At 48.3% G+C, this 26,850-nt stretch overlaps 1 protein-coding gene across 1 annotated transcript in view; it reads left to right on the top strand.

The window, feature by feature from the left end:
* Positions 1 to 26,850, top strand: part of LOC142301967 (RING finger protein 112-like) — a 183,703-nt gene that overhangs the window by 9,689 nt on the left and 147,164 nt on the right. The window contains exon 2 of the mRNA XM_075343031.1: positions 22,505 to 22,670. Within this exon, the coding sequence (XP_075199146.1) occupies positions 22,505 to 22,670 (166 nt within the window). The remainder of the gene's footprint in view (positions 1 to 22,504; positions 22,671 to 26,850) is intronic.

Here is a 26,850-nt window from a genome sequence, read left to right as displayed (position 1 = left end):
TCCCTCTCAAACCCCCCCCCCCCCCCCCGAACACAGCCGAGTGTAACGGAGGGAGGGACGGGGGGCGGGGATGGAAAAAAAAAAAAAAAAAAAATTTTTTTTTTTTTTGCTGCCAGAAAGTGCCGCCCCCCGCAACGTGCCGCCCTAGGCACGGGACCACAGGTGCCTAGTGGCAAATACGGCCCTGACGGGGGAGGCAGTGCCAGCACGGAGGAGACATACATGCCAGCACGGGGGCGGCAGTGCCAGCACGGGGGAGACAGTGCCAGCACAGGGGAGACATACAGTCATGGCCAAAAGTTTTGAGAATGACACCAAAATTATATTTTCACATGATCTGTTGCCCTCTGGTTTTTAATTGTGTTTGTCTGATGTTTACATCACATACAGAAATATAATTGCAATCATATTATGAGACCAAAAGGTTATATTGACAGTTAGAATGAGTTAATGCAGCAAGTCAGTATTTGCAGTGTTTACCCTTCTCCTTCAGGTTGCTCTGCAATTCTCCCTGGCATTCTCTCAATCAACTTCTGGACCAAACCCTGACTGATAGCTGTCCATTCTTGCATAAGCAATGCTTGCATTTTGCCAGAATTTGTTGGTTTTTGTTTGTCCACCCGTCTCTTGATGAATACCCACAAGTTCTCAATGGGATTAAGATCTGGGGAGTTTCCAGGCCATGGACCCAAAATCTCTATGTTTTGTTCCATGAGCCATTTTGTGATCACCTTTGCTTTATGGCAAGGTGCTCCATCATGCTGGAAAAGGCATTGTTGGGCACCAAACTGCTCTTGGACAGTTGGAAGAAGTTGCTCTTGGAGGACATTCTGGTACCATTCTTTATTCATGGCTGTGTTTTTAGGCAAGACTGTGAGTGAGCCGATTCCCTTGGCTGAGAAGCAACCCCACACATGAATGGTTTCAGGATGCTTAACAGTTGGCATGAGACAAGACTGGTGGTAGCGCTCACCTCTTCTTCTCCTAATAAGCTGTTTTCCAGATATCCCAAAGAATCGAAAAGGGGATTCATCTGAGAAAATGACTTTACCCCAGTCCTCAGCAGTCCACTCCCTGTACCTTTTGCAGATTATCAGTCGGTCCCTGATGTTTTTTCTGGAGAGAAGTGGCTTCTTTGCTGCCCTCCTTGAAACCAGGCCTTGCTCACTGAGTCTCCGCCTCACAGTGCGTGCAGAAGCACTCACACCAGCCTGCTGCCATTGCTGAGCTAGCTCGGCACTGCTGGTAGTCCGATCCCGCAGATGAAACAGTTTTAAGATACGGTCCTGGCGTTTGCTGGTCCTTCTTGGGCGCCCTGGAGCCTTTTTGGCAACAATGGAAGCTCTCTCCTTGAAGTTCTTGATGATGCGATAGATTGTTGACTGAGGTGCAATCTTTGTAGCTGCGATACTCTTCCCTGTTAGGCCATTTTTGTGCAGAGCAATGATGGCTACACGTGTTTCTTTAGAGATAACCATGGTTAACTGAAGAGAAACAATGATACCAAGCACCAGCCTCCTTTTAAAGTGTCCAGCGGTGTCATTATTACTTAATCATGACTGATTGATCGCCAGCCCTGTCCTCATCAACACCCACACCTGTGTTAATGGAACAATCACTAAAACAATGTTAGCTGCTCCTTTTAAGGCAGGAATGCAATGATGCTGAAATGTGTTTTGGGGGTTAAAGTTAATTTTCTTAGCCAATATTGACTTTGCAAGTAATTGCTGTTAAGCTGATCACTCTTTATGACATTCTGGAGTATATGCAAATTGCCATTAGAAAAACTTAAGCAGTGGACTTTGTAAAAATTAATATTTGTAGCATTCTCAAAACGTTTGGCCATGACTGTACATGCCAGCACGGGGGAGACATACATGCCATCACGGGGGAGACATACATGCCAGGATGGGGAAAACATGCATGCCAGGATGGGGAAAACATATATGCCAGTATGGGGAAACATACATGCCAGGATGGGGAAACATACATGCCAGCATGGGGAAACATACATGCCAGGATAGGGTACATTTACCAGAATGGTGGAACATGTCGGGATGGAGTACATTTACCAGGATGGGGAACATGCCGGGATGGGGTACATTTACCAGAATGGTGGAACATGTCGGGATGGGGTACATTTACCAGGATGGTGAACATGCCGGGATGGGGTACATTTACCAGGATGGTGAACATGCCGGGATGGGGTACATTTACCAGGATGGTGGAACATGCCGGGATGGGGTACATTTACCAGGATGGTGGAACATGTCAGGATGGGCAATATTTACCAGGAGGGGGGAACGTGTTGGGATGGGGAACATTTGCCAGGAAGGGGAACATTTTACCAGGATGGGGGAACATGTTAGGAAGGGGGATTTTTACCTGGATGGGGGTACATTTACAGTGCTGGCCAAAAGTATTGGCACCCCTGCAATTCTGTCAGATAATACTCAGTTTCTTCTTGAAAATGATTGCAATCACAAATTATTTGGTATTATTATCTTCATTTAATTTGTCTTCAAAGAGAAAAAAAAATAAAAATTGTCATAAAGCCAAATTGGATATAATTCCACACCAAACATAAAAATGGGGGTGGACTAAAGTATTGGCACTGTTTGAAAAATCATGTGATGCTTCTCTAATTTGTGTAATTAACAGCACCTGTAACTTACCTGTGGCACCTAGCAGGTGTTGGCAATAACTAAATCACATTTGCAGCCAGTTGACATGGATTAAAGTTGACACAACCTCTGTCCTGTGTCCTTGTGTGTACCACATTGAGCATGGAGAGAAGAAAGAAGACCAAAGAACTGTCTGAGGACTTGAGAATCCAAATTGTGAGGAAGCATGAGCAATCTGAAGGCTACAAGTCCATCTCCAAAGACCGAAAGTTCCTGTGTCTACGGTGCGCAGTGTCATCAAGAAGTGTAAAGCCCATGGCACTGTGGCTAACCTCCCTAGATATGGAAGGAAAAGAAAAATTGACGAGAGATTTCAACGCAAGATTGTGCGGATTGTGGATAAAGAACCTCGACTAACATCCGAACAAGTTCAAGCTGCCCTGCAGTCCGAGGGTACATCGGTGTTAACCTGTACTATCCATCGGCGTCTGAATGAAAAGGGACTGTATGGTAGGATACCCAGGAAGACCCCACTTCTTACCCCGAGACTTAAAAAAGCCAGGCTGGAGTTTGCCAAAATTTACCTGAGAAAGCCTAAAACGTTTTGGATGAATGTTCTCTGGTCAGATGAGACAAAAGTAGAGCTTTTTGGGAAAAGCCATCAAGATAGAGTTTACAGGAAAAAAAAAGAGGCATTCAAAGAAAAGAACACGGTCCCCACGGTCAAACATGGTGGAAGTTCCCTGATGTTTTGGGGTTGCTTTGCTGCCTCTGGCACTGGACTGCTTGACCGTGTGCATTGCAACATGAAGTCTGAAGACTACCAACAAATTTTTGCAGCATAATGTAGGGCCCAGTGTGAGAAAGCTGGGTCTTCCTCAGAGGTCATGGGTCTTCCAGCAGGACAATGACCCAAAACACACTTCAAAAAGCACTAGAAAATGGTTTGATAGAAAGCACTGGAGACTATTAAAGTGGCCAGCAATGAGTCCAGACCTGAACCCCATAGAACACCTGTGGAGAGATCTCACAATGGCAGTTTGGAGAAGGCACCTTCAAATCTCAGGGACCTGGAGCAATTTGCCAAAGAAGAATAGTCTAAAATTCCAGCAGAGCCTTGTAAGAAACTCATTGATGGTTACCGGAAGCGGTTGTTCGCAGTTATTTTGGCTAAAGATTGTGCAACCAAGTATTAGGCTAAGGGTGCCAATACTTTTGTCTGGCCCATTTTTGGAGTTTTGTGTGAAATGATCAATGATTTGATTTTGGTTTTATTCTCTTTTGTGTTTTTTCATTGCAAGCAAAATAAATGAAGATAATAATACCAAAGAATTTGTGATTGCAATCATTTTCAAGAAGAAACTGAGTATTCTCTGACAGAATTGCAGGGGTGCCAATACTTTTGGCCAGCACTGTACCTGGATGGGGAATATTTACCAGGATGGGGGAACATTTACCAGGAATGGGGTATATTTACCAGGAATGGGGTACATTTACCAGGATGAGATACATGTCGGGATGGGGGAACATTTACCAGGATGAGGAATATTTACCAGGATGGGGCCATGATGAGGACAAATATACCAGAATGTAGGAAATTTATATATATATATATATATATATATATATATATATATATATATATATATATATATATATATATATATATATATATATATATCATGATGGGGGACATGTTTACTAGGAAGTGGCCCAGGAAGGGGGACATAACTACACAATGAAAGGGGATTGTAGCAACTCGTACGAATTTATGGGATTTCAAGATATTCAGACTTTGAAATGTAGATGTGGATTGGGTGAAATCTGATTGCATTCCATGCTAAAATCTCTGTCTAATATTGTTGCGGGCGGAGGAGGGGACGCCGCGCTCCCCCACTGCTCGGGTCCGGCTGCCGCTGCTGCCGCGGCCGCTGCTGCTCGGTGTCTCGAGCGATGGGCCGGATCCCGGGGACTCGAGCGGCGCTCCTCGCCCGTGAGTGAAAAGGGGATTGGTTTTGGGGATTTATTGTTGTCCGTGACGCCACACACGGTTGTGGTGATTGTGTGGACACCACCGCTGCTCTGTATGGGGATCCCGGGAGTAGTGGTATGGAGCAGCTAGATGTTGGCCCTCCCCTCCGTGGGTAGGGGGTTGGTGGTCCCGGGGCCCGATGATGGGGAGTTAGGATGGTTGACAGGCGGGTTATGGGGCCTGTTGCGGTGCAGGGACGCAGGGGCAGCGCTGTGCCGCACGGCACGGATGTACTCACTCAACCCAAGGATGATGACACAGTTCACGGTAAACAAGCGGCTGGTTGGACGGGTCCCTCGGACGGCTGCGGTGTTGAAGTTCCCTGCAAGTTAGCGGTGACTGTCTCTTCCCTGCACCTAAATACGGTTGTTGGTAGCGATGGATTCCCACCGGTAACCCGCTCCCCAGCTTGGATATGAGCCAGAGGAGCCCCTCTCTTGCCCGCAGGCGCTGGCCCTGAGAAACTGGTGCCTTGGTGGTGGCAGTGTCTCTCCAATATGGTTGGACGGTTGCCTTCAATCGGGACTTTGGCTGTTGGGAGACCTGGAGGTCCCCTTCACTGACGGATTAGGCAAATTGTACGGCGACTCCAAGCCTTGCCGGGATCCGAAAGGCCCCTGCCAATGGTGCTGGCTTCTCTTTGTGTACCGGCCCGGTACCGCCGGGCCACCACCCGTCCACGGTCCTTACGGTAGACTCCAATAGGCCACTCCTGCAGACGGTCACCGCCGTCTGCCAACCTTGCTGTCTCAGTCCGGGGCACACACCCGGGCCAACTTCAAAGCTCTGTTGCTGTCACCTTCTCCTTCACTTCAACTCCTTTCACTTGCTCCTCTACCACTTCCCTCTCACTTCCTTCAACTCTCAAACTAATCTGTCTGGTTTTCCCGCCTCCAGGACTGTGAACTCCTCGGTGGGCGGAGCCAACCGCCTGGCCCACCCCCTGGTGTGGACATCAGCCCCTGGAGGAGGGCAACAAGGATTTTGTGTTCTGACCTTGGTGTGCCTGCAGGGAATGTGGGGTGTGTGGTGGTGTCATGACCTGTGACCCCTGGCTTGCCCAGGGCGTCACAATATGCTGCAATTTTTTCCAGAAAGATCAATCTAACTGCTGTGTCTGGAAAGGGCAGTGGGAGAGGCTGAGCTTCAATGTGTGGTAAGCATGCATGAGCGTGATGCCCCCTGCTGAGGAGAAGACTGCAAAGGTAAGGTTAAAATCCATTATTTACATAATAGGATTGGTTGGCACTTCGGAAAAAAAATTGGGTCTAGGGCTACAGTTTGGGCACTCTGCCTGTGAAAGGTTCGCTATGACTGCACTAAAGCCTTTGCCTATTCATTCCTAAGGTATGCCTTTGACGTCTTACGGTTGTAACCTGGGTGTGTATTCTATTCATTTCCCTAATCCCCGTATGTTCATGTGCCTTAGGCATATATTTCAAAGATCAACATATACAGTACCTCCTGTAGAGATAGTATATGCACACGTACTTGAATAGGTATGTGTGGAGACACGGGGGTCAGTGGCTGCTCTTGTCCTCTGGCCCGGCTGCCTTTAGAAAGACAGCATTGCCCATAGTGAGAACTGTGAACTCATTGCCATAGAGGTAGGGCTGCAATTTTTTCAGGGCCCAGACTATGGCCAGGCATGCTTTTTCTATGGTGGCGTAAGCCCTTTCTCGGTCCAACAGTTTCCGGGAGAGGTAAGCTATCAGATGTTCCTCACCATTATCCCCTACTTGGTAAGTACAGCTCCTAGTCCTGTGTCCGATGCGTCTGTTTGGATGATGAACCTGCGATGTCAGGAGCAGACAGGACTGTGCGGTTCCGATGTGGGGTCCGACTTGATGCGAGGCCCCGGATCCTATATGGCACTGTGCTGTTATGCACTGTGTGGGCAGGGAAGCTTGAAACTTTCCCTGTCCAGGCGGATTCTGGAAAACCAACGTGAAGTATGATCTTCCCTAAGGTCCTGCCGCCCTGCGTGGCGTCAGTTCCGAGGGGAGCAGGTTCACTCTCCTCACGGCAACCGTGTGACCTTTCTCCTCCTTCCCACCGTAGCACCTGTGAGGCACGTCTGTGCCGCTGCTCTACTGCTGGAGAACTCACTAACTGTTGTTTTGGCTCCTGACTTCCCCTGCTGGCTGCTCCTCCTCCCTCCCAGGTCCTAAGCTAGTGGGGGGGCCCCTGTTGAGGACATCCTATAAATGCCACTCTGTCGGCGACCACTTTATTACCCTACCCTAGGCCAATCCCCAGTGGGAACAGGGCAAGCTGGTGTGTATTTGAGTGTGTAATGTGGTGAAACTGATACTGACCGCCTCAGGAACCGGGTTTAGCATTACACCCAATGTTGGGTGCAATACTCTGTGGCGACTGAAGCCTCAGGGGCGCCACACATCCTCTATCGTAAATGCAGCTTACAGCCTATGTTGTGTATGCAGCATCTATTGTTTATGCAGCCTCTAATGTATATGCCGCCTCTATTGTATGTGCAGCCTCTATTGTATATACAGCCCACAGCCTCTATTGTGTATACAGCCAGCACACTCTATTGTGTATGCAGCCAGAACCTTTATTGAATAAATAGCCCACAGCCTGTATTGTGCATACAGCCCACAGACTCTTGTGTATGCAGCCTCTATTGTGTAAACAGCCCATAGCCTTTATTGAGTATATAGCCCACAGCCTCTATTGTGCATACAGCCTGCATGCTCTTGTATATAGCCCACAGCCTTTATTGAGTATATAGCCCAGAGCCTCTATTGTGCAGACAGTCAGCAACAGCCTCTATTGAGCATACAGCCTGGGCCCTACTGCATTTACCGCCGTGGCTGCCGAAGCAGTGGGGCCGGACCAGTCTGATATCTTCAGTGACAGTAGATGCTCTTTACACCATTAGGTTTGTACTGTGCATGCGCTAAATAGGCTGCCATGCGCAGTACAAACAAGAGCTCACCAGTAATGAGAATCCAATCACTGTCAAACGTGGCAGGATGGTGAGTATGATCTTTGTGTGTCTGTCTTCCTATGCCCGACTCACATACACATCATCATACTGTATCCTGTATTACAGTGTGTCTATATCTAATGTGAATCTGTATACACTATACTATATACACCCCACAGCCTCTATTCTGTATACAGCTTCGATTGTGTAATACAGCCTGCAGTAGCCTCTATAATATATACAGCCAGTGTACTCATGCATCGCCCCGAGAGGGGCCCGGCTGCTTCCTCCGCTTGCTCGGGCCGAGCCGCTCGAGGTCCGGGCTCGGGTGGTCGGTGGCACGAGCGCCTCCGGACCGGGGGCCACATCACTCTTGTTAAGGGAGAGGCAGTGGGGATGGTGGTTTTGTAATGGGTCGTGACACCACCCACGGGTCGTGGTGACGGGGGATGCACCACCGCTGCGGCTGAAGTGATGGCAGGCTCGTCCGGGATCAGTGTTGCGGCCGCAGCCGAGATGTTAGCCCCTCCGTGGGTAGGGGCGGTGTGTCCCGGGGCCCGGTGGTGGGGGACTGAAGGGGTTTTGACGTTGTTGTTGGGGTGCAGGGCGCCATGCCGCGGTGTAGTGTGTCAGCCAGGGCACGCAGAGCCCTTTCTGCCGGTACGCGCGCTGTTGCCTGACCCTGCCGCTTTGAGCTGCTGGCGCGGTCGCGCTGGCAGCTCAAAGTTGTGTTGGAGCGGAGGGACACTCCTCCTCTCCTAGGCCGCAGGTCTGTTGCCTAGGAGACGGAGGAGCGTCAGTAAGTGGCGCCGGCATAATGACGTCTTCTGGCCGCGCGGGAATTGAGGACCCAGCGGCGCGCAGCAGTGGAGCGGGTGCTGGAAGGTGAGTTGTGTTTTTTTTTTTCGTTTTTTTTAAACTCGTGTGTGGCTGTGTCAAGGTGAGGGGAGACAGTGCCAGCACGGGGGAAACATACATGCCAGCACGGGGGAGGCAGTGCCAGCATAGGGGAGACATACATACCAGCACGGGGGAGACATACATGCCAGCACGGGGGAGGCAGTGCAAGCACGGGTGAGACATACATGCCAGCACGGGGGAGGCAGTGCCAGCACGGGGGAGACATACATACCAGCACGGGGGAGGCAGTGCCAGCACGGGGGAGGCAGTGCCAGCACGGGGGAGACATACATGCCAGCACAGGGGGAGGCAGTGCCAGCATGGGGGAGACATACATGCCAGCACAGGGGAGGCAGTGCCAGCACGGGGCAGACAGTGCCAGCACGGGGGAGACATACATGCCAGCACGGGGGAGACATACATGCCAGCACGCGGGAGGCAGTGCCAGCAAGGGGGAGACATACATGCCTGCACGGGGGAGGCAGTGCCAGCATGGTGGAGACATACATGGCAGCACGGGGGAGGCAGTGCCAGCACAGGGGAGGCAGTGCCAGCACGGGGGAGAGAGTGCCAGCACGGGGGAGACATACATGCCAGCACGGGGAAGGCAGTGCCAGCACGAGGGAGACATACATGCCAGCACGGTGAGGCAGTGCCAGCACGGGGGAGACAGTGCCAGCACGGGGTAGACAATGCCAGTATGGGGGAGACATACATGCCAGCATGGGGGAGGCAGTGCCAGCATGGGGGAGGCAGTGCCAGGACGGGGAGGCGTACATGCCAGCACGGGGGAGGCAGTGCCAGCACGGGGTAGACAATGCCAGTACGGGGAGACATACATGCCAGCATGGGGGACGCAGTGCCAACACGGGGGAGGCAGAGCCAGCACGGGGGAGACATACATGCCAGCACGGGGGAGGCAGTGCCAGCACGGAGGAGACATACATGCCAGCACGGGGGCGGCAGTGCCAGCACGGGGGAGACAGTGCCAGCACAGGGGAGACATACAGTCATGGCCAAAAGTTTTGAGAATGACACCAAAATTATATTTTCACATGATCTGTTGCCCTCTGGTTTTTAATTGTGTTTGTCTGATGTTTACATCACATACAGAAATATAATTGCAATCATATTATGAGACCAAAATGTTATATTGACAGTTAGAATGAGTTAATGCAGCAAGTCAGTATTTGCAGTGTTGACCCTTCTCCTTCAGGTTCCTCTGCAATTCTCCCTGGCATTCTCTCAATCAACTTCTGGACCAAACCCTGACTGATAGCTGTCCATTCTTGCATAAGCAATGCTTGCATTTTGCCAGAATTTGTTGTTTTTTGTTTGTCCACCCGTTTCTTGATGATTGCCCACAAGTTCTCAATAGGATTAAGATCTGGGGAGTTTCCAGGCCATGGACCCAAAATCTCTATGTTTTGTTCCATGAGCCATTTTGTGCACACCTTTGCTTTATGGCAAGGTGCTCCATCATGCTGGAAAAGGCATTGTTGGGCGCCAAACTGCTCTTGGACAGTTGGGAGAAGTTGCTCTTGGAGGACATTCTGGTACCATTCTTTATTCATGGCTGTGTATTTAGGCAAGACTGTGAGTGAGCCGATTCCCTTGGCTGAGAAGCAACCCCACACATGAATCGTTTCAGGATGCTTAACAGTTGGCATGAGACAAGACTGGTGGTAGCGCTCACCTCTTCTTTTCCTAATAAGCTGTTTTCCAGATGTCCCAAACAATCGAAAAGGGGATTCATCTGAGAAAATGACTTTACCCCAGTCCTCAGCAGTCCACTCCCTGAACCTTTTGCAGAATATCAGTCGGTCCCTGATGTTTTTTTCTGGAGAGAAGTGGCTTCTTTGCTGCCCTCCTTGAAACCAGGCCTTGCTCACAGAGTCTCCGCCTCACAGTGCGTGCAGAAGCACTCACACCAGCCTGCTGCCATTGCTGAGCTAGCTCGGCACTGCTGGTAGTCCGATCCCGCAGCTGAAACAGTTTTAAGATACGGTCCTGGCGTTTGCTGGTCCTTCTTGGGCGCCCTGGAGCCTTTTTGGAAACAATGGAAGCTCTCTCCTTGAAGTTCTTGATGATGCGATAGATTGTTGACTGAGGTGCAATCTTTGTAGCTGCGATACTCTTCCCTGTTAGGCCATTTTTGTGCAGAGCAATGATGGCTGCACGTGTTTCTTTAGAGATAACCATGGTTAACTGAAGAGAAACAATGATACCAAGCACCAGCCTCCTTTTAAAGTGTCCAGTGGTGTCATTATTACTTAATCATGACTGATTGATCGCCAGCCCTGTCCTCATCAACACCCACACCTGTGTTAATGGAACAATCACTAAAACAATGTTAGCTGCTCCTTTTAAGGCAGGAATGCAATGATGCTGAAATGTGTTTTGGGGGTTAAAGTTCATTTTCTTAGCCAATATTGACTTTGCAAGTAATTGCTGTTAAGCTGATCACTCTTTATGACATTCTGGAGTATATGCAAATTCCCATTAGAAAAACCTAAGCAGTGGACTTTGTAAAAATTAATATTTGTAGCATTCTCAAAACTTTTGGCCATGACTGTACATGCCAGCATGGGGGAGACATACATGCCATCACGGGGGAGACATACATGCCAGGATGGGGAAACATACATGCCAGGATGGGGAAAACATGCATGCCAGGATGGGGAAAATATACATGCCAGGATGGGGAAAATATACATGCCAGGATGGGGAAACATGCCAGGATAGGGTACATTTACCAGAATGGTGGAACATGCCGGGATGGGGTACATTTACCAGGATGGTGGAACATGCCGGGATGGGGTACATTTACCAGGATGGTGGAACATGTCAGGATGGGCAATATTTACCAGGAGGGGGGAACGTGTTGGGATGGGGAACATTTGCCAGGAAGGGGAACATTTTACCAGGATGGGGGAACATGTTAGGAAGGGGGATTTTTACCTGGATGGGGGTACATTTACAGTGCTGGCCAAAAGTATTGGCACCCCTGCAATTCTGTCAGATAATACTCAGTTTCTTCTTGAAAATGATTGCAATCACAAATTATTTGGTATTATTATCTTCATTTAATTTGTCTTCAAAGAGAAAAAAAAATAAAAATTGTCATAAAGCCAAATTGGATATAATTCCACACCAAACATAAAAATGGGGGTGGACTAAAGTATTGGCACTGTTTGAAAAATCATGTGATGCTTCTCTAATTTGTGTAATTAACAGCACCTGTAACTTACCTGTGGCACCTAGCAGGTGTTGGCAATAACTAAATCACACTTGCAGCCAGTTGACATGGATTAAAGTTGACTCAACCTCTGTCTTGTGTCCTTGTGTGCACCACATTGAGCATGGAGAAAAGAAAGAAGACCAAAGAACTGTCTGAGGACTTGAGAATCCAAATTGTGAGGAAGCATGAGCAATCTCAAGGCTACAAGTCCATCTCCAAAGACCTGAAAGTTCCTGTGTCTACGGTGCGCAGTGTCATCAAGAAGTGTAAAGCCCATGGCACTGTGGCTAACCTCCCTAGATATGGAAGGAAAAGAAAAATTGACGAGAGATTTCAACGCAAGATTGTGCGGATTGTGGATAAAGAACCTCGACTAACATCCGAACAAGTTCAAGCTGCCCTGCAGTCCGAGGGTACATCGGTGTTAACCTGTACTATCCATCGGCGTCTGAATGAAAAGGGACTGTATGGTAGGATACCCAGGAAGACCCCACTTCTTACCCGGGGACATAAAAAAGCCAGGCTGGAGTTTGCCAAAACTTACCTGAGAAAGCCTAAAACGTTTTGGATGAATGTTCTCTGGTCAGATGAGACAAAAGTAGATCTTTTTGGGAAAAGCCATCAAGATAGAGTTTACAGGAAAAAAAAAAAGAGGCATTCAAAGAAAAGAACACGGTCCCCACGGTCAAACATGGTGGAGGTTCCCTGATGTTTTGGGGTTGCTTTGCTGCCTCTGGCATTGGACTGCTTGACCGTGTGCATTGCAACATGAAGTCTGAAGACTACCAACAAATTTTTGCAGCATAATGTAGGGCCCAGTGTGAGAAAGCTGGGTCTTCCTCAGAGGTCATGGGTCTTCCAGTAGGACAATGACCCAAAACACACTTCAAAAAGCACCAGAAAATGGTTTGATAGAAAGCACTGGAGACTACTAAAGTGGCCAGCAATGAGTCCAGACCTGAATCCCATAGAACACCTGTGGAGAGATCTCACAATGGCAGTTTGGAGAAGGCCCCCTTCAAATCTCAGGGACCTGGAGCAGTTTGCCAAAGAAGAATGGTCTAAAATTCCAGCAGAGCATTGTAAGAAACTCATTGATGGTTACCGGAAGCGGTTGTTCGCAGTTATTTTGGCTAAAGATTGTGCAACCAAGTATTAGGCTAAGGGTGCCAATACTTTTGTCTGGCCCATTTTTGGAGTTTTGTGTGAAATGATCAATGATTTGATTTTTGTTTCATTCTCTTTTGTGTTTTTTCATTGCAAGCAAAATTAATGAAGATAATAATACCAAAGAATTTGTGATTGCAATCATTTTCAAGAAGAAACTGAGTATTATCTGACAGAATTGCAGGGGTGCCAATACTTTTGGCCAGCACTGTACCTGGATGGGGAATATTTACCAGGATGGGGGAACATTTACCAGGAATGGGGTATATTTACCAGGAATGGGGTACATTTACCAGGATGAGGAATATTTACCAGGATGGGGCCATGATGAGGACAAATATACCAGAATGTAGGAAATTATATATATATATATATATATATATATATATATATATATATATATATATATATATATATATATATATATATCATGATGGGGGACATGTTTACTAGGAAGTGGCCCAGGAAGGGGGACATAACTACACAATGAAAGGGGATTGTAGCAACTCGTACGTCTTTATGGGATTTGAAGATGTTCAGACTTTGAAATGTAGATGTGGATTGGGTGAAATCTGATTGCATTCCATGCTAAAATCTCTGTCTAATATGCTGCAATTTTTCCAGAAAGATCAATCTAACTGCTGTGTCTGGAAAGGGCAGTGGGAGAGGCTGAGCTTCAATGTGTGGTAAGCATGCATGAGCATGATGCCCCCTGCTGAGGAGAAGACTGCAAAGGTAAGGTTAAAATCCATTATTTACATAATAGGATTGGTTGGCACTTCGGAAAAAAAATTGGGTCTAGGGCTACAGTTTGGGCACTCTGCCTGTGAAAGGTTCGCTATGACTGCACTAAAGCCTTTGCCTATTCATTCCTAAGGTATGCCTTTGACGTCTTACGGTTGTAACCTGGGTGTGTATTCTATTCTTTTCCCTAATCCCCGTATGTTCATGTGCCTTAGGCATATATTTCAAAGATCAACATATACAGTACCTCCTGTAGAGATAGTATATGCACACGTACTTGAATAGGTATGTGTGGAGACACGGGGGTAAGTGGGTGCTCTCGTCCTCTGGCCCGGCTGCCTTTAGAAAGACAGCATTGCCCACAGTGAGAACTGTGAACTCATTGCCATAGAGGTAGGGCTGCAATTTTTTCAGGGCCCAGACTATGGCCAGGCATTCTTTTTCTATGGTGGCGTAAGCCCTTTCTCGGTCCAACAGTTTCCGGGAGAGGTAAGCTATCAGATGTTCCTCACCATTATCCCCCACTTGGTAAGTACAGCTCCTAGTCCTGTGTCTGATGCGTCTGTTTGGATAATGAACCTGCGATGGAAGTCAGGAGCAGACAGGACTGTGCGGTTCCGATGTGGGGTCCGACTTGATGCGAGGCCCCGGATCCTATATGGCACTGTGCTGTCATGCGCTGTGTGGGCAGGGAAGCTTGAAACTTTCCCTGTCCTGGCGGATTCTGGAAAACCAACGTGAAGTATGATCTTCCCTAAGGTCCTGCCGCCCTGCGTGGCGTCAGTTCCGAGGGGAGCAGGTTCACTCTCCCCACGGCAACTGTGTGAACTTTCTCCTCCTTCCCACCGTAGCACCTGTGAGGCACGTCTGCGCCGCTACTCTCCTGCTGGAGAACTCACTAACTGTTGTTTTGGCTCCTGACTCCCCCTGCTGGCTGCTCCTCCTCCCTCCCAGGTCCTAAGCTAGTGGGGGGCCCCTGTTGAGGACATCCTATAAATGCCACTCTGTCGGCGACCACTTTATTACCCTACCCTAGGCCAGTCCCCAGTGGGAACAGGGCAAGCAGGTGTGTATTTGAGTGTGTAATGTGGTGAAACTGGTACTGACCTCCTCAGGAACCGGGTTTAGCATTACACCCAATGTTGGGTGCAATACTCTGTGACGACTGAAGCCTCAGGGGTGCCACACATCCTCTATCGTAAATGCAGCTTACAGCCTATGTTGTGTATGCAGCATCTATTGTTTATGCAGCCTCTAATGTATATGCAGCCTCTATTGTGTATGCAGCCTCTATTGTATATGCAGCCCACAGCCTCTATTGTGTATACAGCCAGCACACTCTATTGTGTATGCAGCCCAGAGCCTTTATTGAATAAATAGCCCACAGCCTGTATTGTGCATGCAGCCCACAGACTCTTGTGTATGCAGCCTCTATTGTGTAAACAGCCCATAGCCTTTATTGAGTATATAGCCCACAGCCTCTATTGTGCATACAGCCTGCATACTCTTGTATATGTGGCGCCCTGGACAAGCCAGGACGTCACAGAAACTGCAACAACACACCCCACACCCCGGTTAGGCACACCAGTCACACACAAATCCTTGTTGCCTTCCTCCAGGGGCTGATGTCCACACCAGGTGGGGCGGAGCCAGGCGGTTGGCCCCGCCCATCGAGGAGTTCACAGCCCTGGAGGCGGGAAAGGAGTTTCAGTTTAGTTTGACCGTTGAGGAAAGTGGTAGTCGAGGAGCTGACTGACCGTGTCCGGGTGTGTGGCCCGGGCACATACAGCAAGGTTGGCAGACGGTGGTGACCGTCTGCAGGCGAGGCCGATTGACGCACAACCGTAAGGACCGGGGTCGGGCGGTGGCCCGCCGGTACTGGATCGGGGAGCGAAGAAACGCCAGCATCACTCGGCAGGGCCTACGGACCCCGACCAGGCTTGGAGTCGCCGTTAAACCGGTCAAATCCGTCAGCGACGGGAACCTTCGGGGTTCCTCAGCAGCCAAAGACCCGACTGAAGGCAACCGCTCAACCGTGAAGGGAAATACAGCTACCGCCACAGCTAGAGTTCCCAGGGCCAGAGCCTGCGGGCAAAGAGGGGCTCTTCTAGCAACCACACCGCTGGGGAGCGGGCTACCGGTGGGAAGCCATCGGGGCCGACAACACACCAAAGGTGCAGGGAGAGACAGTCACCGCTAACCTACCGGGAGTGACCACCGCAGCCGTCTGTGGGACCTGTCCATCCAGCCGTTTGTTTGACCAGAGACTCCGTGTACGTTACTGGCTGAGTGCGTACCACTGTGCCGTCTGGCACTGCACTGCCCCGCAACCCTGCACCTCCCCAACTCCCGCCATCCACCTTCCAGTCCACACCACTGGGCCCCGGGACCACCAAACCCCCCTACCCACGGAGGGGAGAGAAACACCTCAGCTGCTCCCTGTCATCGCTCCCGGGATCCCCGTCCAGAGCAGCGGTGGTGTCCCATTATCACCACAAACCGTGGGTGGCGTCACGAACTCAATCCCCAAACCAAACCAACCCCTTTCACTCACGGGCGAGGAGCGCCACTCGAGTCCCCAGATCCGGCCCACCGCTCGAGCCACCGAGCAGCAGCAGCCGGACCCGAGCCGCGAGCGCGGTCGAGCAGCGGCGCACCTCCCGCCCGCGACAACTATAGCCCACAGCCTTTATTGACTATATAGCTCAGAGCCTCTATTGTACAGACAGTCAGCAACAGCCTCTATTGAGCATACAGCCTGGGCCCTACTACATTTACCGCCGTGGCTGCCGAAGCAGTGGGGCCGGACAAGTCTGATATCTTCAGTGACAGTAGATGCTCTTTGCACCATTAGGTTTGTACTGTGCATGCGCTAAATAGACTGCCATGCGCAGTACAAACAAGAGCTCACCAGTAAAGAGGATCCTCCAATCACCGTCAAACGCGGCAGGATGGTGAGTATGATCTTTGTGTGTCTGTCTTTCTATTCCCGACTCACATACACATCATAATATTGTATCCTGTATTACAGTGTGTCTGTATCTAATGTGAATCTGTATACACTATACTATATACACCCCACAGCCTCTATTCTGTATATGTCGCGGGCGGAGGAGGGGACGCCGCGCTCTCCCTACTGCTCGGGTCTGGCTGCCGCTGCGGCTGCTGCGGCCTGCTGCTGCTGCTCGGTGGCTCGAGCGATGGGCCGGATCCCGGGGACTCGAGCGGCGCTCCTCGCCCGTGAGTGAAAGGGGATTGGTTTTTGGGATAGTTTATTGTCCGTGACGCCACCCACGGTTGTGGTGATTTGTTGACACCACCGCTGCTCTGTATGGGGATCCCGGGGACTGATGACAGGGAGCAGCAAAGTTGTTGGTTCTCCCCTCCATGGGTAGGGGGTAGTTGTCCCGGGGCCCCGTGATGAGGTGGGTGATGCAGGGCTTGGTGGGGTGCAGGGACGCGGCTTGCCTTGCGGCACTGTGGTACTCACTCAGCCTGAGACGTTGACACAGTTCTCGGTAAAACACACGGCTGGAAAGACGGTTCCCACGGACGGCTGCACTTGCTTTTCCCCAGTAGTTGACGGTGACGGTCCCTTTTCCTGCACCCAATGTTTCTGTGTTGGTAGCGATGGGTTCCCACCGGTTACCCGCTCCTCGGCTTCAATCTGGGCCGAAGGAGCCCTACTTTGCCCGCAGGCGCTGGCCCTGAGAAACTGGTGCCCTGGCGGTGGCGGTGTCTCTCTCCAACGGTTGGACTGTTGGCTTCAATCGGGACTTGGTTGTTAGGAGACAGAGGTCCCCTTCACTAACGGATTTGGCAAATTCACGGCGACTCCTAGCCTTGCCGGGATCCGAAAGGCCCCTGCCAATGGTGCTGACTGCTCTTCGTATACCGCTCCTGTACCGCCGGGCCACCACCCGTCCGCGGTCCTTCCAGCAACCTCCAAGCAGTCTCCCCTGCAGACAGTCACCGCCGTCTGCTGACCTTGCTGTCTCAGTCCGGGGCACACACCCGGACCAACCTCAGGCTTGCTTAACTGTTCCTTTGCAACGTCTCTACTCTTACTCGTCCTTTACCACTTCCTTCTACTTCACTCCTCTAAACTCAACTGTCTGGTTTCCCGCCTCCAGGGCTGTGAACTCCTCGGCGGGCAGAGCCAACCGCCTGGCCCACCCCCTGGTGTGGACATCAGCCCCTGGAGGAAGGCAACAAGGATTTTAGGTTAGCCTTGGTGTTCCTAACTGGGGTGTAGGGTGTGGTGGTGTTATGACCTGTGACCCCTGGCTTGCCCAGGGCGTCACATATACAGCCTTGATTGTGTAATACAGCCTGCAGTAGCCTCTATAATATATACAGCCATTGTACTCACACATGCAGGAGTTTTTCCAAGAGTGGTGGTGGAACTGTGGAATGCTAGCGGGATGGAGGCGGAACTGGTGTGGAGTCAAGGGGGCCCAAAAATTTTGCCAGTATGGGGCCCTGAAATTCCTAGCGGCATCCCTGCACAGCATTTCTTTTCCAGCCTCTCCCCTTACTCAGTAGACACGGCATTTCTTTTCCAGCCTCATTGTCCCGCCAGGACAATTAGACCCTGTTTGTGAGGGGCTTCCCCTCTCTTCTGGGCTCCAGTGCTGCTATACAGTATGTCCACCACTGGATACACCCATGAAGAGAAAAGTACAAATGTATTTGTCATAATCCATTTAAATGGCGGCAACTACAGGGTGCTGATGGGCAGGGTTGGACTGGGGTGTCTGCTGCCCACCAGGGGAATTGACTCCAGGGGCCCTCCCTACAGCTACATGCAAATACATATTAGCCGCTATGTTCGTTATAGTGGAGCACTGACTGTAAAGCACAGGCGGCTCCTGCACATCTTCTGTGCACCATAACTGGTGTACAATTATAGTAGTTTGCAGTAGAGGGTCTTTGGTGACAAGTTATCACCAATCCACAGGTTAGGTTGGTGATAACTTATTGATCATTTGAACCAGACCAGTGGAAACTGCACCGATCGGAAGAATAGGGAACTTTTATCCCTGACAGGGAACTTGTATCCCCATTATATAATGCAGCGGCAGGTGGCGTGTGTGAATGCAGCTCCATTCATCCTCTTTGGGGCAGTCAGAAAAAGACAAGTATAGCACACGGCAGCCACTGAGGGAATGAATGGATCAGGGGTCGAGTCGGACATTAGCTCCAGTGTAATGGGGATAAAAGTTGCATATTTTACAGATCGGTGCAGGTTCCAGCAATCAGACCCCGACTGATGAATAAGTTATCACTTAGGCCACGTTTACACATTCAGTATTTGGTCTGTATGTTACCTCAGTATTTGTAGCCAAAATCAGGAGTGGGTAAAAAATACAGAAGTGGTGCCCGTATCTCGATTATACTTTTTCTCTGATTTTGCCACTCCTGGTTTTGGCTTCAAATACTGAGGTAAAAAACTCACCAAATACTCATTATGTGCACATGGCCTTAGAAAAGGTGATTACTTGTTTTCACCGGAGAACCTCTGTAAGTAAATATTTGCTGCAGTGTAATAATCACAGGACAGGGAGGGGTTAAATGTCCAAGTACAGTTAGGTCCAGAAATATTTGGACAGTAACACAAGTTTTGTTATTTTAGCTGTTTACAAAAACATGTTCAGAAATACAATTATATATATAATATGGGCTGAAAGTGCACACTCCCAGCTGCAATATGAGAGTTTTCACATCCAAATCGGAGAAAGGGTTTAGGAATCATAGCTCTGTAATGCATAGCCTCCTCTTTTTCAAGGGACCAAAACTAATTGGACAAGGGACTCTAAGGCTGCAATGAACTCTGAAGGCGTCTCCCTCGTTAACCTGTAATCAATGAAGTAGTTAAAAGGTCTGGGGTTGATTACAGGTGTGTGGTTTTGCATTTGGAAGCTGTTGCTGTGACCAGACAACATGCGATCTAAGGAACACACAATTGAGGTGAAGCAGAACATCCTGAGGCTGAAAAAAAAAGAAAAAATCCATCAGAGAGATAGCAGACATGCTTGGAGTAGCAAAATCAACAGTCGGGTACATTCTGAGAAAAAAGGAATTGACTGGTGAGCTTGGGAACTCCAAAAGGCCTGGGCGTCCACGGATGACAACAGTGGTGGATGATCGCCGCATACTTTCTTTGGTGAAGAAGAACCCATTCACAACATCAACTGAAGTCCAGAACACTCTCAGTGAAGTAGGTGTATCTGTCTCTAAGTCAACAGTAAAGAGAAGACTCCATGAAAGTAAATACAAAGGGTTCACATCTAGATGCAAACCATTCATCAATTCCAAAAATAGACAGGCCAGAGTTAAATTTGCTGAAAAACACCTCATGAAGCCAGCTCAGTTCTGGAAAAGTATTCTATGGACAGATGAGACAAAGATCAACCTGTACCAGAATGATGGGAAGAAAAAAGTTTGGAGAAGAAAGGGAACGGCACATGATCCAAGGCACACCACATCCTCTGTAAAACATGGTGGAGGCAACGTGATGGCATGGGCATGCATGGCTTTCAATGGCACTGGGTCACTTGTGTTTATTGATGACATAACAGCAGACAAGAGTAGCCGGATGAATTCTGAAGTGTACCGGGATATACTTTCAGCCCAGATTCAGCCAAATGCCGCAAAGTTGATCGGACGGCGCTTCATAGTACAGATGGACAATGACCCCAAGCATACAGCCAAAGCTACCCAGGAGTTCATGAGTGCAAAAAAGTGGAACATTCTGCAATGGCCAAGTCAATCACCAGATCTTAACCCAATTGAGCATGCATTTCACTTGCTCAAATCCAGACTTAAGACGGAAAGACCCACAAACAAGCAAGACCTGAAGGCTGCGGCTGTAAAGGCCTGGCAAAGCATTAAGAAGGAGGAAACCCAGCGTTTGGTGATGTCCATGGGTTCCAGACTTAAGGCAGTGATTGCCTCCAAAGGATTCGCAACAAAATATTGAAAATAAAAATATTTTGTTTGGGTTTGGTTTATTTGTCCAATTACTTTTGACCTCCTAAAATGTGGAGTGTTTGTAAAGAAATGTGTACAATTCCTACAATTTCTATCAGATATTTTTGTTCAAACCTTCAAATTAAACGTTACAATCTGCACTTGAATTCTGTTGTAGAGGTTTCATTTCAAATCCAATGTGGTGGCATCCAGAGCCCAACTTGCGAAAATTGTGTCACTGTCCAAATATTTCTGGACCTAACTGTATTTAATCTCTATTGAAAATAAAGAATCCTCCCCATATTGATATCAGAGAGAAAAAGTGACCTCCATACACAACACAATCCACCATACTAGACCAATAATGCCAAATACAAGGGGGAAATACTGTCACGAAGAGGTAATATTTAGCTCACCCTGAGGTCCGTCCACTCTCCTTGGCGGTATGGAAGCAAATGATCCCGCTGGTGCCCAGCGTTGAAACACAGATAAATTGAAGATGATCCAGCTTCCAGCTTGTAGTTAAAATCCAAATTTTTTATTGAAAAAAACTTTTTTGATAAAAACACAATTCACACTATCCAAACTATTATATGATACCAGGTCTAGGAAAAATTGTAATGAAATACTGTCATATCATGACCAGACAACATATTACCACCACATAGTGACTGAATACAGCCACATACAAGAGAGAAATACCACCACACCGTGACCAAACATATTACCACTTCATAGTGACCGAATACAACCACACACAAAAGAGAAATATCGCCACACCGTGACTAGATAACATATTACCAACATAGTGATCAAACACAACCACATACAAGAGAGTAATACCACCACACCATAATTAGACCACATAGTAACCAAATATTACCACATACAAGGGAGAAATACCATGACACTATGACTAGACTACACAATGACCAAATAATACTACATACAAGACACAAATACTACAAAACCATGACAAGACCACATATTACTACTACACAATGACGAATACTACAATAAAGGATCATGAATAAAAACCACAATGCTAATAATAATATTACCATCAATACCATTATACACAGAAGCTCTGTATATATTGTCAGTGTACAGGTTATACATTGATTGATCACCAGTGACATTATACACAAGAGTTCTGTATATAGGTAATATAGTGATCACCAATGACTTTAATTAGTGACATTATACACAGGAGCTCTGTATATAGTGTACAGTATAGTCTGTGTGTACATGTAATACACTGACTTACCAGTCATGTCTCTAGCTGAAGTTCTTCATCTCCACTTTTCCTCTTCATCCGGCACTGACCGCCATCACTTCTTCCTGCCATGACGCGACTCTGCAGAAAATAACATACAGTCACCTATATCTGATCACTCCCAGGGCACATGCCACACTCTCCAAAATAGGGCCACAAAGTGCCCCTTTCCATAATGTTCCCCCAAAACGTGCCCTTTCTATAATATCTCTCTGCATAAATTCCCCCCCGCTCCTCATTACACTATGCTGCCTTTCACAATTCCCTTCCTAATTGCCTCATAATGATGTATTGTGAATTTAATATAATATTTTGTGTTGTTTGCTTGATCCCTTTTAGTCCTGCATATCTTTTTGCCTATTTGATCTTATGTCTATGTTTTGTGGTGGAGGCGATCCTTATAGGGGAATGATGCCCTCCTAAATACTCCTTCTATGACCCATCCTTTCCTATTTCCGGCTAGGCAAAAAAGTATTTGCCCTAAAATGACGGATTTTAATTATTTTTTTTAATTACCGTACTATCAGAAAGACCTGGTCATTGAGTAGCTAAAATAAGTTATGGTATTTAACAATTTTAATTTTATGTTTTGCAACAGGGGACGTGTTCCTATCTGCCCTCTCTGCGATGGAGAGATGAAGGATTCCATCAGTAAATCCTGTGGACACAGCTTCTGCGTGGATTGTTTTGATAGATATCGAGCTTTAAAGGGGAACGTTGGAGGCAGTTGTCCGTCATGCATCAACCCCAGAGGAATAAATAAGGTTAGAGCTGTTTTGGGAAGACAAAAACACACTTTCTCGCTGTATTATTGCTCCATGTGTACAGACTCACAATAGGCCCTCTACAAAATTACATAGGGCTTTTTCCTACCTACCTATATAGGCCTTTGATTATATATGGTGGCCTACAAAGGTTTTTTTATATAGATCTCCATATGAATCCAACAGAAAAAATGTGGCATATATAATCAGACTTTAAAATTTATAACGGTAACATGGGTAACAATATCTATATACATACAATGTATGACAGATGCCGTAAGTGCACAAGCCCTACCCTAATCACTTACATGCTTTTTAGCACTAGATGTTAACCATGTAGCCTACACCTTTAAAGGATATTAAAGATGAATGTAATAAAATGGCTCCCGTCACTTAATTCAATCTGCAGCCCATCCTAGTCGTATATCAGGACAAGCTGCTGTCTAAGAAATTCAGCTCCCAAGATCTATGTCTCAACTGACAGAGGAGCTGTATCATCATCACACATATCCTATGAGAATGGTTGGAACAGGAGAAGAAATACATCTTCTCCTTGGCTGATTGCGCACTGAAGAAAAAACTCTTTTGTGCTCAATCAGCTGAGGAGATTTAATACTTCTCCTTGGCTCACTGAAGTATGTGTGCTTACTATGCTGCTTCTCTGTCAGTCGAGACATACAGTGGGCTGCTGTCTGAGGAAACATAGCTCCCAAGATCTGACACTTAGGCGGGCTTTACACGCTGCGACATCGCTAGCAATTGCTAGCGATGTCGAGCGCGATAGCACCCGCCCCCGTCGAACATGCGATATCTGGTGCTTGCTGCTGTAGCGAACATTATCGCTACGGCAGCTTCACACGCACATGCCTGGTCGGCGACGTCGCTGTGACTGCCGAATTATCCCTCCTTCAAGGGGAAGGTGCGTTCGGCGTCACAGCGATCGTATCCGCCACTGTCGTTTGTGCGTCACGGGCAAATCGCTGCCCATGTCACACAAAGTCGTTAAACTCCCATCACACATACTTACCTGCTTAGCGACGTCGCTGTGGGCGGCGAAAATCCACTTCCTGAAGGGGGTTGGTCGTTCGGCGTCACAGCGACGTCACACAGCGGCCGGCCAATAGAAGCGGAGGGGCGGAGATGAGCGGGACGTAAACATCCCGCCCACCTCCTTCCTTCCGCATAGCCAGCAGGAGCTGCGGGACGCAGGTAAGCTGTGTTCATCGTTCCCGGGGTGTCACACGGAGCGATGTGTGCTGCCCCGGGTACGATGAAAAATCTGTGCAAATAAGATTAAACGATTTTTTAAAAATGAGCGACGTGTACACGATACACGATTTACAACCGATTAAGAGTCACTCTTAGGTGTCACACGAGACGATGTCGTGAACGATGCCGGATGTGCGTCACGAAAACCGTGACCCCAACGACATATCGCACGATAGATCATCTCGTGTGACGCCCGCATTAGTCTCAACATACCAAATATCCTGACAATGCATACTGTTTTGTGGCTGGCTTGTTAGTATTGATCTGAGTTGGCAACACAGAGTTTGCTGTCATTATGCACATAGCGCAATGTCAGTGCACAGGGATTAAGCCCAGCCCCTCAAACGAGCATCACAGATGACGCTTTGTTTCAGGGATGGGGCAGAGGCTGTGGCAGTGACCGCAGCCTCTGCCCTCTGATGACGCTTCATTTGAGTATCCCAGTATGCACTGGAATTCTCAAACAAATCGTCATTACATCTGTAGTAGGGAAAAAAATACGATAACAAATGGTATAGTCAGGGAACAATAGGAAATTTTTAATATAAGCATATTAGAAGTTAGGTCCCAATAAAAAATTGGCTCACCCTTTCTTTGTACCAGTGCACGAGTCCTGCCATGAAGCAAAGTCCAGTTGAAAAATAGCTATTGGAAAACGTCCAACACTGACGATTCCATAAAACATTAAAACAGCTTCAAACATGGGCTAAAAAGTCTACAAGTCACAATGAATACAAGGAGTAAAATTGAGCTCAAACACCTTTCAGTAGTGAAACCTTATTCATTGATTCAATGATCCATCCCTTTTAATACAGCTATTATCCCAACATTTGAGGAAATTTAGTAATTACAAGAATTTCTGATTATGTCAGTAGATTTTTTTGTTGAAACACAATTATTTTATCTTCAATAAGAAGTTTTTCCTTCAGGTTTGTGGAGCTCAGATGGGTGCAGAGTTCTCATCATCAATCACTAACATTCATATGTCAGCCTGGGAGAGTGAACATATTTTTCGACGCCAATCACTTCTCCACCAATATCAGGTGGTTGAGATGACCTGCTCCTGATATGGGATGGACCGAGGGAATTTGCGTTGGAATTTATTAATTGTTTGAATATGAACAATATAAATTTGAAATCTCATGTAATTGTCGAAAAAAACACCAATTTTCTGGATGTCTCATTAACTATGTTAATGGGTATTTTAGTGTGACGCCCTGGAAAAACCAGGTAGTCACAGAAAGAGTTAATCCTCCTTGGCAGCTACACAATCCCTACACAGATGTACACTAGCCAATCAGGCCCTACTCACCCCCTCCCCAGGAAAAAGGGAGGGGGGAGAGAGGAGCTAAGGAAGCGAAGAGAGTTTTAGTTTCAGTTGTGCAGTAGTCAGTGAAGCGCTGACAGGGGAAGCTTGGAGCTCCCCGGGAGAAGGTGGTAGCCGGGGTTGGAGCCCTGGACTACCGGACTAGGTGGCTGTGAGGGCCACAGGCGACGAAGATCCGGTCGTGGGGATCCTGAGGCGACCGAAACAGGGTTGTAGCCCGCCGGTGCTGGGAGAGGGACCCGATCCAGAGGCCGTTCAAACGGACTAGTCCAGACAAAAAAGAGACAGACGGAGTGTGGAAAGAAGGGACCTGGCTGTACATCTGGGTGTGGGACCCGAAGACACCCGCCAAATGTGACCGGCCATTTGGCAAGTTGGTTGACAAAACAGACTCTGTGTTTCCTGACCCTACACATGAAAGCAGCCTCATCCAATACCAGGACAACCAAATTGCAAGTGTGCTGATCCCTGCAAGCCCTGCCACCACCACAACTCCCAATTGAGCCCCGGGACTACAACTACCCTACCCATGGACGAGATCCCACCTTGCTGCCCCCACACCATCAGTCCCGGGCACGGTCCCCAGAGGCAGCGGCGGTGCCACCATCTCATCACCGCAAACCACGGGTGGCGTCACAGACAATCTCCCTTTACATATTCCCCTTTGGTTGAGGAGCCTGGGATCACGGACCGGGTCACGCCACCGTGATACCTCTAGAAGCGACCCCATTGGCCCGGTTCTGAGTACCCCCTATTCCTGGGCGACACATTAGTTTCCCCATATTGTAAAAAAAGTGCCCCAAATTCCACCTTGCACACTAATTCTTTCCTTTAGGGGAGTTTCATAGATTCATGAGAAACTCATCAACAGATTCGATTCAACTTTTCAAAAAAGAAAACAGCCTGCACCGGATTACAACAGAGAGGTTATCCAAAATGGATGCTGAATAGGGCAGGTTTAATCATTGATGGTGTTAGTGTGGTGCCCCTGACCTGGTCAGGCACCATAGAGTACTGCACTGATGCTGGGACAGTGCTTCCAGGTAAATCCAAAGGCTGGAATAGGGTGTGTACGCACAGACACATAGCAACCAGGTCTCCCACACCTTAGAGGGCAGACCCAAGAGGGGACGTTCCTCCACATCTCAGCTAGGGGTGTAGGGGAGGGGCTGGAAGCTAAGGTGACAGTGGCTGTCAGGAAAGTAGGAGGAGTTAGCCAGTCTGAAGCAGTAGGCGCAGAGAAAGGAGAAAGAGAGACGCGCGCTGACACGCTAGTCAGACCCTGCCCGTGTAGTAGCCGTTGGCGGGGAGAATGGTCACCAGCAAGTTGGACAGAAAGACGCTGAGGAAGTTAGTTGGTCGTGTACGGAGACTTTTGGTGACTAGGCACACACGGGGAACAGGTCCCTAGAGTAGACGTCCATTTACTGATCTGTTAAACCTGCCGGTGGGAAGGACCACAAGTCCCACACCAACCAACGAGAGTCCGAGCATCAGCAGCAACGAGGGGGCCCATAAGGAGGATCGAGCCTGGAGCCATCTTCCTTGGTCCATGCCGCCAGCAAACGGGCCAAAAAGGGGAGA

Source organism: Anomaloglossus baeobatrachus, chromosome 4 (assembly GCF_048569485.1).
Source record: "Anomaloglossus baeobatrachus isolate aAnoBae1 chromosome 4, aAnoBae1.hap1, whole genome shotgun sequence".
NCBI classification, from domain to species: domain Eukaryota; kingdom Metazoa; phylum Chordata; class Amphibia; order Anura; family Aromobatidae; genus Anomaloglossus; species Anomaloglossus baeobatrachus.
This window is presented reverse-complemented; position numbering and strand designations above follow the sequence as displayed.